This window comes from Cherax quadricarinatus, chromosome 9 (genome assembly GCF_038502225.1).
Source record: "Cherax quadricarinatus isolate ZL_2023a chromosome 9, ASM3850222v1, whole genome shotgun sequence".
Lineage (NCBI taxonomy): Eukaryota > Metazoa > Arthropoda > Malacostraca > Decapoda > Parastacidae > Cherax > Cherax quadricarinatus.
In genome coordinates this window covers 43701727-43715547 of record NC_091300.1, presented here as the reverse complement: position 1 = coordinate 43715547, position 13821 = coordinate 43701727, and the positions used below count along the sequence as shown (strand labels likewise).

The 13821-nt window shown below is 37.7% G+C and overlaps 1 protein-coding gene across 1 annotated transcript in view; it reads left to right on the top strand.

The window, feature by feature from the left end:
* Window positions 1-12652, top strand: part of LOC128685928 (esterase FE4) — a 28489-nt gene extending 15837 nt beyond the window's left edge. The window contains exons 6-9 of the mRNA XM_070083121.1: window positions 2810-3003; window positions 5759-5909; window positions 12158-12339; window positions 12569-12652. Of these exons, the coding sequence (XP_069939222.1) occupies window positions 2810-3003; window positions 5759-5909; window positions 12158-12339; window positions 12569-12652 (611 nt within the window). The remainder of the gene's footprint in view (window positions 1-2809; window positions 3004-5758; window positions 5910-12157; window positions 12340-12568) is intronic.
* The last annotated feature ends 1169 nt before the right edge of the window (window positions 12653-13821 follow it).

Here is a 13821-nt window from a genome sequence, read left to right as displayed (position 1 = left end):
CTTACTCTTTCCTGTATTCACTTTTAATTTTCTTCTTTTGCACACCCTACCAAATTCATCCACCAATCCCTGCAACTTCTCTTCAGAATCTCCCAAGAGCACAGTGTCATCAGCAAAGAGCAACTGTGACAACTCCCACTTTATGTGTGATTCTTTATCTTTTAACTCCACGCCTCTTGTCAAGACCCTAGCATTTACTTCTCTCACAACCCCATCTATAAATATATTAAACAACCACGGTGACATCACACATCCTTGTCTAAGGCCTACTTTTACTGGGAAATAATTTCCCTCTTTCCTACATACTCTAACTTGAGCCTCACTATCCTCGTAAAAACTCTTCACTGCTTTCAGTAGCCTACCTCCTACACCATACACCTGCAACATCTGCCACATTGCCCCCCTATCCACCCTGTCATACGCCTTTTCCAAATCCATAAATGCCACAAAGACCTCTTTAGCCTTATCTAAATACTGTTCACTTATATGTTTCACTGTAAACACCTGGTCCACACCCCCCCCTACCTTTCCTAAAGCCTCCTTGTTCATCTGCTATCCTATTCTCCGTCTTACTCTTAATTCTTTCAATAATAACTCTACCATACACTTTACCAGGTATACTCAACAGACTTATCCCCCTATAATTTTTGCACTCTCTTTTGTCCCCTTTGCCTTTATACAAAAGAACTATGCATGCTCTCTGCCAATCCCTAGGTACCTTACCCTCTTCCATACATTTATTAAATAATTGCACCAACCACTCGAAAACTATATCCCCACCTGCTTTTAACATTTCTATCTTTATCCCATCAATCCCGGCTGCCTTACCCCCTTTCATTTTACCTACTGCCTCACGCACTTCCCCCACACTCACAACTGGCTCTTCCTCACTCCTACAAGATGTTATTCCTCCTTGCCCTATACACGAAATCACAGCTTCCCTATCTTCATCAACATTTAACAATTCCTCAAAATATTCCCTCCATCTTCCTAATACCTCTAACTCTCCATTTAATAACTCTCCTCTCCTATTTTTAAGTGACAAATCCATTTGTTCTCTAAGCTTCCTTAACTTGTTAATCTCACTAAAACTTTTTCTTATTTTCAACAAAATTTGTTGATAACATCTCACCCACTCTCTCATTTGCTCTCTTTTTACATTGCTTCACCACTCTCTTAACCTCTCTCTTTTTCTCCATATACTCTTCCCTCCTTGCATCACTTCTACTTTGTAAAAACTTCTCATATGCTAACTTTTTCTTCCTTACTACTCTCTTTACATCATCATTCCACCAATCGCTCCTCTTCCCTCCCGCACCCACTTTCCTGTAACCACAAACTTCTGCTGAACACTCTAACACTACATTTTTAAACCTACCCCATACCTCTTCGACCCCATTGCCTATGCTCTCATTAGCCCATCTATCCTCCAAAAGCTGTTTATATCTTTCCCTAACTGCCTCCTCTTTTAGTTTATAAACCTTCACCTCTCTCTTCCCTGATGCTTCTATTCTCCTTGTATCCCATCTACCTTTTACTCTCAGTGTAGCTACAACTAGAAAGTGATCTGATATATCTGTGGCCCCCCTATAAACATGTACATCCTGAAGTCTACTCAACAGTCTTTTATCTACCAATACATAATCCAACAAACTACTGTCATTTCGCCCTACATCATATCTTGTATATTTATTTATCCTCTTTTTCTTAAAATATGTATTACCTATAACTAAACCCCTTTCTATACAAAGTTCAATCAAAGGGCTCCCATTATCATTTACACCTGGAACCCCAAACTTACCTACCACACCCTCTCTAAAAGTTTCTCTTACTTTAGCATTTAGGTCCCCTACCACAATTACTCTCTCACTTGGTTCAAAGGCTCCTATACATTCACTTAACATCTCCCAAAATCTCTCTCTCTCCTCTGCATTCCTCTCTTCTCCAGGTGCATACACGCTTATTATGACCCACTTCTCGCATCCAACCTTTACTTTAATCCACATAATTCTTGCATTTACACATTCATATTCTCTTTTCTCCTTCCATAACTGATCATTCAACATTACTGCTACCCCTCCCTTTGCTCTAACTCTCTCACATACTCCAGATTTAATCCCATTTATTCCCCCCACCGAAACTCCCCTACCCCCTTCAGCTTTGTTTCGCTTAGGGCCAGGACATCCAACTTCTTTTCATTCATAACATCAGCAATCATCTGTTTCTTGTCATCCGCACTACATCCACGCACATTCAAGCATCCAAGTTTTATAAAGCTTTTCTTCTTCTCTTTTTTAGTAAATGTTTACAGGAGAAGGGGTTACTAGCCCATTGCTCCCGGCATTTTAGTCGCCTCATACGACACGCATGGCTTACGGAGGAAAGATTCTTTTCCACTTTCCCATGGACAATAGAAGAAATAAAGAAGAACAAGAGCTATTTAGAAAAAAAAGAGAAAAACCTAGATGTATGTATATATATATATGCATGTGCGTGTCTGTGAAGTGTGACCAAAGTGTAAGTAGGAGTAACAAGATATCCCTGTTATCTAGCGTGTTTATGAGACAGAAAAAGAAACCAGCAATCTTACCATCATGCAAAACAGTTTCAGGTTTCTGTTTCACAGTCATCTGGCAGGACGGTAGTACTTCCCTGGGTGGTTGCTGTCTACCAACCTACTACCTACATATATATATATATATATATATATATATATATATATATATATATATATATATATATATATATATATATATTGCTATCAATACTTATAAATATTCTCTGATCTGTCCAGTATACTTATCTATAGGTCTGTTCAGTCGTGCAATCATTCAGTCCGGTGTAGCCCTGGCACCATTCGCCTTGGGAAATCGTCACCGAGAGATAGCTGAGCGGGTCGGAGGATCCCTGGGCTGTGACACAAGGTATGGAAGCACACATCTCCTTGCCTGTCTACAAACACTCGACGCACATGAGCTGACAGCAACTATCCAAGATTTCTTTGTAAGTTCAATATCTTTGTACTGTTTGCGTGATTTCTATCTTTTACTAGGCACATGATTTATTTACAAAGATTAGGGGCTCCTCCCGTAAACATTATGCAGCCTATAGGCTTGAACCTTTAGTTTCAATTAGTTCTCCAGAATCTATGGTTTTCTAACGAGTTTACTTGTGTAATTTCTGAATGATGAAATCTAACAACAAAACTAAATTCTTTTGGTTTTCTGTAAGTTTCCTAGATTCACTTGTATTGAACAGCGGAATACTGAAGTGCATAACAAATGGCCAAGATGGGTGACATGCCAACTCTTACATAATACCTCGTTGGAGGTATTAAGTATTTTACATCAATATTGGTTAATAACTACTGCTACTGGCAGATCTTAGGACGAAGGAAGATTTTAGATTCTCATCTTGCTATGAAGTTTGAAAAAATGCCTTAGTGTCTATCGAATATATCGTAAAAAAAATTCCAGAAGTTTGACAATGTTAATGTAAATTTATTCCGTTTAAAGTATTTCGAAAATTGTTATACATCATGCCTTGTGTGCTAATCAGATAAATGTTCATACTGCTTTTTCATATGAATAATAAGTCTTTAAGTGGCCTTGTTATTTATATTAACACAAGGAGAAATTTGTCTTAAGCTTAAATATTTTTTTTTAAATGTGAGAGAGAACGAGCGTCAGTTTATATCCTCTCCAAAAATCAACATTCTACTGATACAGACGACTTATATTTAAAAAATGAACAGTTACTGGAGGCACTATGAAAAATATTTCACGTTTTAAGGAAAAACTGAGAATGGTTTTATTAGGCTATTGGGATACTAAATTACTTAAATATGATAGCATGAATTATTAGCAAATAAAGTTATAGTTGCGCGATTTATTTTGTCGTATGTTGCATAAAATATAGACAATGTGGACAGATTCACTGACTTACTGAGAGCAAAATTAAAGATGAGCGATGAGTTGAGTGACGTAGAACAGTCTTGAAAAAAGAAAAACATATTCAAAGGATTCATGATCAACATTTCACTAAATTTGTGTCTTGCACGAAAAAATTCTCCTAACCTGGGAGATAATATTTTTGTTTTTATAAATGAATCAGGGTCATTTATGGTATTCACAATTAAATTGGAGAAAATGCTAAAATTTAAACTTATATCAACAGAGAAAGATGACTTTCGCACTAGCCAGAAATTAAAATGTTCCATATATGACTGCCCATACACTGCATTTCGAAATGAAGGCAAAAATCTGATGACTTAGATGTGAATAAAATCAATTTTTATAATGAATTCAGTTATTTAATTACTTCAGAAAAAGCAAACGACGGCAAAAAGATTCATCCGAATTTTGAAGAAAGTAGCAGTGCAAGAAATTTGAAATTCTGGTGGGACCTCATTCTGTTAAAGATTTCATTGTTTTATTGATTCCACTTGACATAATTTATATGAAATAAAGTAAAAGTTGTAGATTCTTAATGCTATTGTAAAAAGTAGAATATTCTTTACTACTGCATTATATTGGTAGAAAATAAAAAAGGAAACTATCGCTTAAAGCTATTGCTTTAGTAACCAGATTTATCTAATGACACTGAAATTCCTCTCTCGGCCTTTCTCACCATAATGTGAACTTAAAACACTCACTCTTACTTCCACACTTCCACTGCGGTTATAAACCACATTCATCCTTTCATTTGACTTCACTGTTTTCTCGTGAGATATTCTTCTTAATTACTAATATTGTCACAAATGTTATAGATTACGTTGTGCTTTATAAACAGGTTGGTCAAACAAGCCAGATTTTGTTAAATTATTTTTGTATTATCACACATGGATAGATATATTCACAGGAAAAACATAGTACCCATAGTGCACCAAAACTCACTTAGCTATCTAACCTGTTCTTCCTAACATATTGTTAATATATCTTATTTTCGCAGACGTATAGTCAAAATAAAAATATGTTCTCCTTGGCAATAAAAAAGTTACTTCATGAAACAAATTTGCACTTTTTTCTAGGACACAGATATGACCTTTAATTAATAAACTTTTAATCGTTCTGCTACCCTCACATGGGATTGGCCTAATTTGAGTCTCCAGAACCCAATCAGGGCACAGGAAATTTTTAACCTTGTCTCGAACCCATAGACCTACTTTTTTGTCATCCTCAAATAACCAGTCATATAGCATCAACTCTTTTCCAACCCGGAGTTAGTTGAGATGTGAACCAGTATAGTTCAAGATTTAAGGAGAGAGTTTCCCAGTCATTCGCCTTCGCTCGTAAGTAGGAATAATGACTGCTTGAACTTGCTCTCAAAAGTTAAGGAAAAAATAGGAAAGATAAGCCAAAAGTTAAATGTGTAAAAAGGTTTTAGAATGTTCCAGTGCATAACATACTAAAATCACATTCAGATCCTTCAAATATTTCGATGACCAAATGCTATAAGGTCTTCGAAAGTATCTGAATTGATAATGCCGTCTCTCTCAAATATAGGACGGCAATTTTGCATGCAATACAGGTTTTATTTCTGCCTTATTTAATCCAATAAAAGTAATTACAATCTAGGTTAACATAACCTCATATATACCTATAATTAACCAATATTAGTGAAATGAACATTCGGCTTACATCTGGCAGTGTGGGTAATATGGTAATCCCTTCAAGCATTGCTAGTCCCACGCACGGTGTTGAATTTGGAGGAGATATTAAAGAAATGGGTATAATGAACTGTAGTTTTTCCTCACTAGGAATGGAGCTTTCTGCCCCTTCCACTGGGACCACGTGTGGACGGAGACTTCCTCCCGGCTCACCCAGCGCTACTACTAAGAGACCGTCAGTATAACCCCGTGGACATCCTCTCTGGTACCACGGCTCATGAAGGCCTCATCATCGCTTACCGTAAGTCTTTTGGTCGCTTGGTCGCTCTTCTTACTTTAGTAAACAAAAAAAAAACTTTTATTTAGACTATTCAGTATTATTTTGATCTTAAACATAGGGGCTAATTTATATATAAATAAATTCAAGGAAAAAATGAAGGAAAGGAAAAGTCACTTCATTTCTTGCATGATTTAACACGGTGTTGGTTGTATTTTGTTTTACCATAAGCGTCCGGAAGTCTCGGGCGCCTGAAGATGATGACACGATATAAACTCAGTTTAGCGCAGTTGGATGGTTGTCAAACTTAAACCTTGGTACGATTCAGTCTCTTCTGAGGGGTTTAGAGTAGATTGTTTTCTCTATGACACAGGTTCATGCGCACCCAACTTTTAATCAATGCTCTAATGATCTAAGATTGCTTCAACTGCTTCCATTTGAGTACATCAGTCATGCAGGTTGCTGGATGTTTTTATCTTGGAGTGTGATATTGAGGCTAAATGGACTCTGGCGGTTACTTCGAATGCTTTTATCTTATATTCTTGAAGAATCGCATAGGAATATTGTCTTCGAAGAATTTGGACAGAGATGGCTGTAAGATTGTCTAAGAATTATTATTGTAATTTTCCCAAAGCCTTGAGAAAAATCTCTTCCCATAAATACCCATGGTTATGAAGTCTCGGAGTAATAGCTCTTATTCATACTCAGATTAATTTCTCAAAATATCATCAACAATTTCTTCGTGGTATTTAAAATACCCATTAAAATTTTCAAATGCAATGTTTAATCTTTAGAGAACTTGATTTCAATAAATAATTATATGTCAACGTCCACAGAATCAAAGGACAGAAGAGGTGAAGATGAGATCAAGGCAGCTGTCACATTTAGTTAAGTTGCTAAACTTTATTATAAGGCAATTTTTTATTTTATTTAAGTCTGCTTTGGAAGTAAACAGATTCAAGTGAAACATATTTTATACTCAAGAAAATTTACATTTCCAGATCATCCGATTTAAAAATGTTGAAAAATCATTTTCCTCCCTTTCCGCAGCTTCATTCTTTAAGTATTCTTTCGCTGATACTTGCATAGATTGGCTAAGACATGGTAATGTAACTTATTCCAGTTCATTATCGCTTGATAGTAAGTGTTTGAGGCCTGGCCACCACCTGTGCATACTACAGAATTGTGTACACTTCCCAGAGTACAATGTTTTGTTTCTAAAATTTCTAAAAGGTTTTCTGGACAGTGGTTGTTGGTAGTTTTGTGTGCACTGTTTAGTTTCAGATGCTTTAGTTAATCTGCTGCTTTTAGCATGCCCAGTTTCTGGAGTTCAGTTGTCTTATATGTTCTCTTTAACCTAAGTGCAGGAAGAATCCCACTTTATTTTGTATAATTTGTAATCTGAAAAACAGGAGTAATGCGGCCTTGCGTAAGAGCCAGACACAAGGCGTCTCGTGCTGGTAGTCAATGTGCCTCTGTAGAGGAACTTGAACGTGGTATTTCCTGCTTTCTTTACTACGTTCTGAACGATTAATTTACTGAAGTGAGAGTATCAAGGGATTTTTCCAGAAAGATGCTCAACAAATGTTGTTCTTGAGGTAGGTTCTGCGCAACACTTCTTTAAAATTAACTTTAACTTGCATTTTGAACCAAATAATATAGCTTTTCTTTTGTCACAGTCCTCTGATAGTTTATCTAATAACCATCATCCAGTTCAGTGGTAATTCCTGAGCTATATCTTTTGGGTCTTTCCCTGATACCAAAGAGTGTTCTCAGCTGCATACAGTAGAAGTATCCATTAACACTAATGGACATGTAACTAACAAGCTCAGATACTACCTTGTTATCGGCAAGGGTTTCAATTCTATAACTTTTAGAGTTTGTTTCCTCTTGTTGAGGTAAACTTGAACCAGTTTACAGAGTTCATACTGATGCCATTTTTACTTAATGGATCATGGTTTATTGTGCGAAGTTTAAGCCTGTAAAATCTCCTTTCTAACTTGGAGTTCGTATACAGCCTTCAAGTTATACAAGAATATAACTCTTCAGAAAGCGACATTCTGAAACCTTAATAGTAATACACTGCTCTTTAGCATTTTGGATATGATTATGCTAAGTCTGTAGTTACTAACATTCGAGCTACTGTTTTTCTTGAAAATAGTTACTCTTTCAGTTCATTTGTCTTGGTATCGAAGGTGAGAGATAAATTGACTGAGGGTTATAGGTATTTCGGTTGAGGCACCGTCTGGCTGTCATGTCATCATATCCGGTGCATACATAAATTGGCTCAGCGGTCAACACTCATTTTCTGGCCAATGATATTACACCGATTTTAGGGTCAGTTTGTGGTGCTGATTCCAAATATGTCATCGGTTTGGCTTGATTAGTTAAAGTTTTTATAAATTTGGTATCCCATTGAAAAATATAAAAGATGTGAAAAATATATTGATCAGGAGAGGCTTTCTTACAAATCACATTGAAATTACTTTTTAGATTATGCAAAAGTCAAATCATGTAATACATACTAGCACTTCATTCTATATAAGAACAGATTAACATAGTAAGATAATTAAGATACCACTAATTACTGCATATGAAAACGATGTACGATTTTCTTCTGTGTTGGTCATCAGCACAGTTTTGTTGAGTGAGCAATTGGAAGAGATGCTTATTGGTTACCGTTGTGCAATAAGACAGTTCAAGCTTCTAATGGAGCTGTCTATGAGCAGCCGCCAATCTCCTGGTCGATATTCAAGTCTCATTCGAAGTCCAGGGATGTTATTGGAGTGTACAAGTTCTTCATTTTGGCTGAAGTAAGGAAGGAGTTCAACTTCTTGTATGATAACTGTTTTTGTAACTTCTTGTTGTAGATAGTTCTTTTCTTTTAGTCTGGATGCTAAAAGTTCAAATGCTTGCTTTGACAGACTGTGGTCGCGTTTCAGGCCATTGAGTTCTTCTTGGGAGAACTACTGGGGTGTTGAAATGTTTACTTCATATTCACTTCCAAAACTATCACCCATGTTAGATCCTAAACCCTGAATTTCTTCAACATCTGACAATGGAAGGTCAGGCAGTGTTGTAAACACTAGTATGGGAACGTCATTGCTGTGTGGCCCGGTGGTCTGGTGGCTAAAACTCCCGCTTCACACACGGAGGGCCCGGGTTCGATTCCCGGCGGGTGGAAATTCTGACACGTTTCCTTACACCTATTGTCCTGTTCACCTAGCAGCAAATAGGTACCTGGGTGTTAGTCGACTGGTGTGGGTCGCATCCTGGGGGACAAGATTAAGGACCCCAATGGAAATAAGTTAGACAGTCCTCGATGACGCACTGACTTTCTTGGGTTATCCTGGGTGGCTAACCCTCCGGGGTTAAAAATCCGAACGAAATCTTATCTCTGACTCCAAATCAGGATATTCCCACTAGACTTTCTTTTATCGTTTGAAACCTTTCACGTTCACCATACAGAAACAACAATCGTCATGGTGGTTTTTTGGCTCTCTCCTCACCATAGGCACACTGAAGTTTTGCATACTAAAAGTGGAGCCCAAGACTTGTCTTGTTCTCCAAGCGCCATTCCAAAATAAGCAAGATAAGCTTGTTTTACAAAATCTGTGATTTTTTTGTTTTTGCAAAGAGTATTCGCCACAAATGAGCAAAATGCTTTGGGATTGTTTAAGCAGACTCTTCGTGAATAACTCATGTTTATCTGGAAAAAATAAAATAAAGGCTACAGTATTGTCACTTGGTCGGTGTTGATACAACGCCTTTCGTTAAATATTAAATCGTTTAAAAATAAAATTCTAATCTTTATTAAAACTCTCTGTATATACACGTCCAGTATTGGGCCCCTACTTAAACAAGATGGGTCCTACACAGATGACAGCAAGGAAATGAGTGAGCTACTCAAGTCCCAATATGACTCAGTTTTTAGCAAGCCGCTAACCAGACTGAGAGTCGAAGATCAAAATGAATTTTTTATGAGAGAGCCACAAAATTTGATTTACGCAAGCCTATCCGATGTTATCCTGACGCCAAATGACTTCGAACAGACGATAAATGACATGCCCATGCACTCTGCCCCAGGGCCAGACTCATGGAACTCTGTGTTCATCAAGAACTGCAAGAAGCCCCTATCACGAGCCTTTTCCATCCTATGGAGAGGGAGCATGGACACGGGGGTCGTCCCACAGTTACTAAAAACAACAGACATAGCCCCACTCCACAAAGGGGGCAGTAAAGCAACAGCAAAGAACTACAGACCAATAGCACTAACATCCCATATCATAAAAATCTTTGAAAGGGTCCTAAGAAGCAAGATCACCACCCATCTAGAAACCCATCAGTTACACAACCCAGGGCAACATGGGTTTAGAACAGGTCGCTCCTGTCTGTCTCAACTATTGGACCACTACGACAAGGTCCTAAATGCACTAGAAGCCAAAAAGAATGCAGATGTAATATATACAGACTTTGCAAAAGCCTTCGACAAGTGTGACCATGGCGTAATAGCGCACAAAATGCGTGCTAAAGGAATAACAGGAAAAGTCGGTCGATGGATCTATAATTTCCTCACTAACAGAACACAGAGAGTAGTCGTCAACAGAGTAAAGTCCGAGGCAGCTACGGTGAAAAGCTCTGTTCCACAAGGCACAGTACTCGCTCCCACCTTGTTCCTCATCCTCATATCCGACATAGACAAGGATGTCAGCCACAGCACCGTGTCTTCCTTTGCAGATGACACCCGAATCTGCATGACAGTGTCTTCCATTGCAGACACTGCAAGGCTCCAGGCGGACATCAACCAAATCTTTCAGTGGGCTGCAGGAAACAATATGAAGTTCAACGATGAGAAATTTCAATTACTCAGATATGGTAAACATAAGGAAATTAAATCTTCATCAGAGTACAAAACAAATTCTGGCCACGAAATAGAGCGAAACACCAACGTCAAAGACCTGGGAGTGATCATGTCGGAGGATCTCACCTTAAGGACCATAACATTGTATCAATCGCATCTGCTAGAAAAATGACAGGATGGATAATGAGAACCTTCAAAACTAGGGAGGCCAAGCCCATGATGACACTCTTCAGGTCACTTGTTCTATCTAGGCTGGAATATTGCTGCACACTAACAGCACCTTTCAAGGCAGGTGAAATTGCCGACCTAGAAAATGTACAGAGAACTTTCACGGCGCGCATAATGGAGATAAAACACCTCAATTACTGGAAGTGCTTGAGGTTCCTAAACCTGTATTCCCTGGAACGCAGGAGGGAGAGATACATGATTATATACACCTGGAAAATCCTAGAGGGACTAGTACCGAACTTGCACACGAAAATCACTCACTACGAAAGCAAAAGACTTGGCAGACGATGCACCATCCCCCCAATGAAAAGCAGGGGTGTCACTAGCACGTTAAGAGACCATACAATAAGTGTCAGGGGCCCGAGACTGTTCAACTGCCTCCCAGCACACATAAGGGGGATTACCAACAGACCCCTGGCAGTCAAGCTGGCACTGGACAAGCACCTAAAGTCGGTTCCTGATCAGCCGGGCTGTGGCTCGTACGTTGGTTTGCGTGCAGCCAGCAGCAACAGCCTGGTTGATCAGGCTCTGATCCACCAGGAGGCCTGGTCACAGACCGGGCCGCGGGGGCGTTGACCCCCGAAACTCTCTCCAGGTAAACTCCAGGTAAACATATACATGTGTTAAGGCTAAGTTCCCTGTTAACTTAGGGTAAGTATGCAATATCTCACAAACTAGAGCCACTTTGAAAAATCTATTGTCATTTTCGAATTCAGCAACCCCAAAATACCCTAAATGCCTTCAAATATCTTTGGTAACGATTTTTTTTTGTTGACCAGTGATGGGCTGAATTTGCTAAATTTCTTTTTCGAAATTCGTAAGATACATATAACTGTTTTTTTTTCTTGGTAATTCTTTAATTACTGGAGCTGTTTTCAAATCATTTGATTCTGTTCTGCTACATTTGTTTGGTGCATCTGGCAATTTACTGACTAATGGTACTGCAACTGTTGTGTATTATGCAATGAAACCTTATGCCACTGCAATTGTGTCTTGCCATGCCTCGTTATCAATATTTAGTACACTGTTAGAACTATCTACCAGTTAATAGCTATACTCAACCATTCTCGCTTACCTCTGACCTATGAATTCATATTATCAGCATAGTACTGTAGGCCGACAGCCTTTTTTTTTTTCTTTTAACAAGGTATCGGCTAAAATAGTTTAATATCATTATTTTCAGCTCTCTTTAGTCAGAGGAACCTTCATGAGTCACTCATGAAAAATTTCTCTTACGCGGGTCCTCGGAGTCTGATTTGCTGTGATGGTTCTTACGACCCTCTCTCTGTCACCCGACGAATCTATACCTATTATCTCGGAGGAGTGAACTTCAATCTTGAGACACAGAAAGATCAAATAATTCAGGTAAGCATCTTTCCTCCCTTGCATTCTCTCCTGTATGTTAGCTTCTGCAGTCTCAAAATGTGTAATATATATATATTTCTTTGTTTAATGATTATTGGCAGATAAAATCAATGACATAACAGGAATAACAAAATAAATAAAAACAATTAATAACTAGACTGAAAAGCAACTTATACTCATCCTGTTGTTTAGTGCAATTTGCTCAATTGTTTAAGATTCTATATTAAAGGTACTAAAGAATAAAAAAATATCGCAAGTAAATTCTGTCACTGAGTGTTTCCTTAGACATAGAGGAAACAGAAGAAAAATTTAATTGTATGTGAAATGGTCCTTACTGAGTGTAATTTAAAAATGTATAACAAACCTGATGAAGGATAAAAGATTATTATACCCCAATTTTTAATGATACATTAACAAAAAAGAGTTTAAATTTCTGTGAATGAGATGAATCTATATACTGGATAACTAAAATGTCTAGGAATGTGAAGACTGCTAAAAGAAAATAAATTAATATATTGTTGCGAACGTAAAAAACAAATGAACTAGAATCTATTGGTACATTCAAATACCTGAAGTGTTCGAGGGAGAGAACAGGAACGTGTGTAAGAGAAGGTAGTAGAATGAGTCAAAGAAAGTGGCTGGTGCAATGGCAGTTTTAGGAACACTACAGGATGAGACACAGCTAAAATGTTGCATGAGGAAATGTTTGTATCATTGCGAATGTATGGATATATTACTGAGCAGGAAGAGCTTGAAAAATATTTAATTTAAGATATTTTTCAATACTAGTGCTTTTAAACACATAAAACAAGCAATAATAATGCTGTGAAAAGATGACTGCAAAAGTCTGACTGGTAAGAGTGAGGAGTGTGCATTAACAGACATATAATGCTCATGGTGAAGTGTATGATAGAAAATTTGAAGTAGGGAGGAAATGAAGAACTAGAAATAGGCCTAACGAGACTAGTATGTGTATGAGGCAACGTCTCCTGTATGAACTTTGCAGAATTTGCGGTTGATGGACTATTACATGGTCTTGTAGCCTTGGTCGCACCGGAAGGCAAAAAACTGTAGTAGTATACAGATTTCACAGATGGATTTTTATTTTTTTTTTCAGTAAACCAAACTTTAGAGTTAAGTCAACGAACTAATATCAAAGGCTGCCACAGTGAAAAGCTCTGTTCCTTAAGGCATAGTTCTCATATCTGATATAAAAAAAAATAGCACTGTATCATACTTTGCAGACGATATTAGAATTTGAATGAGTGGCATCCAGGGAGGACATAATTAATCTCCACGATGGGCCACTCAGTATGATTTTCACTGATGATAAATTTAAGTTACTCTATAGAAAAATATGAAAAATTAAAAAGGGAATGGAGTATAAAACGAGGAATATGAGAAGACCAGTGATATCAGAAAATCATAGGTTCAAGGATTACAACAAAACTGCTATCGCAAACGCAAGTACATTGATAGGAT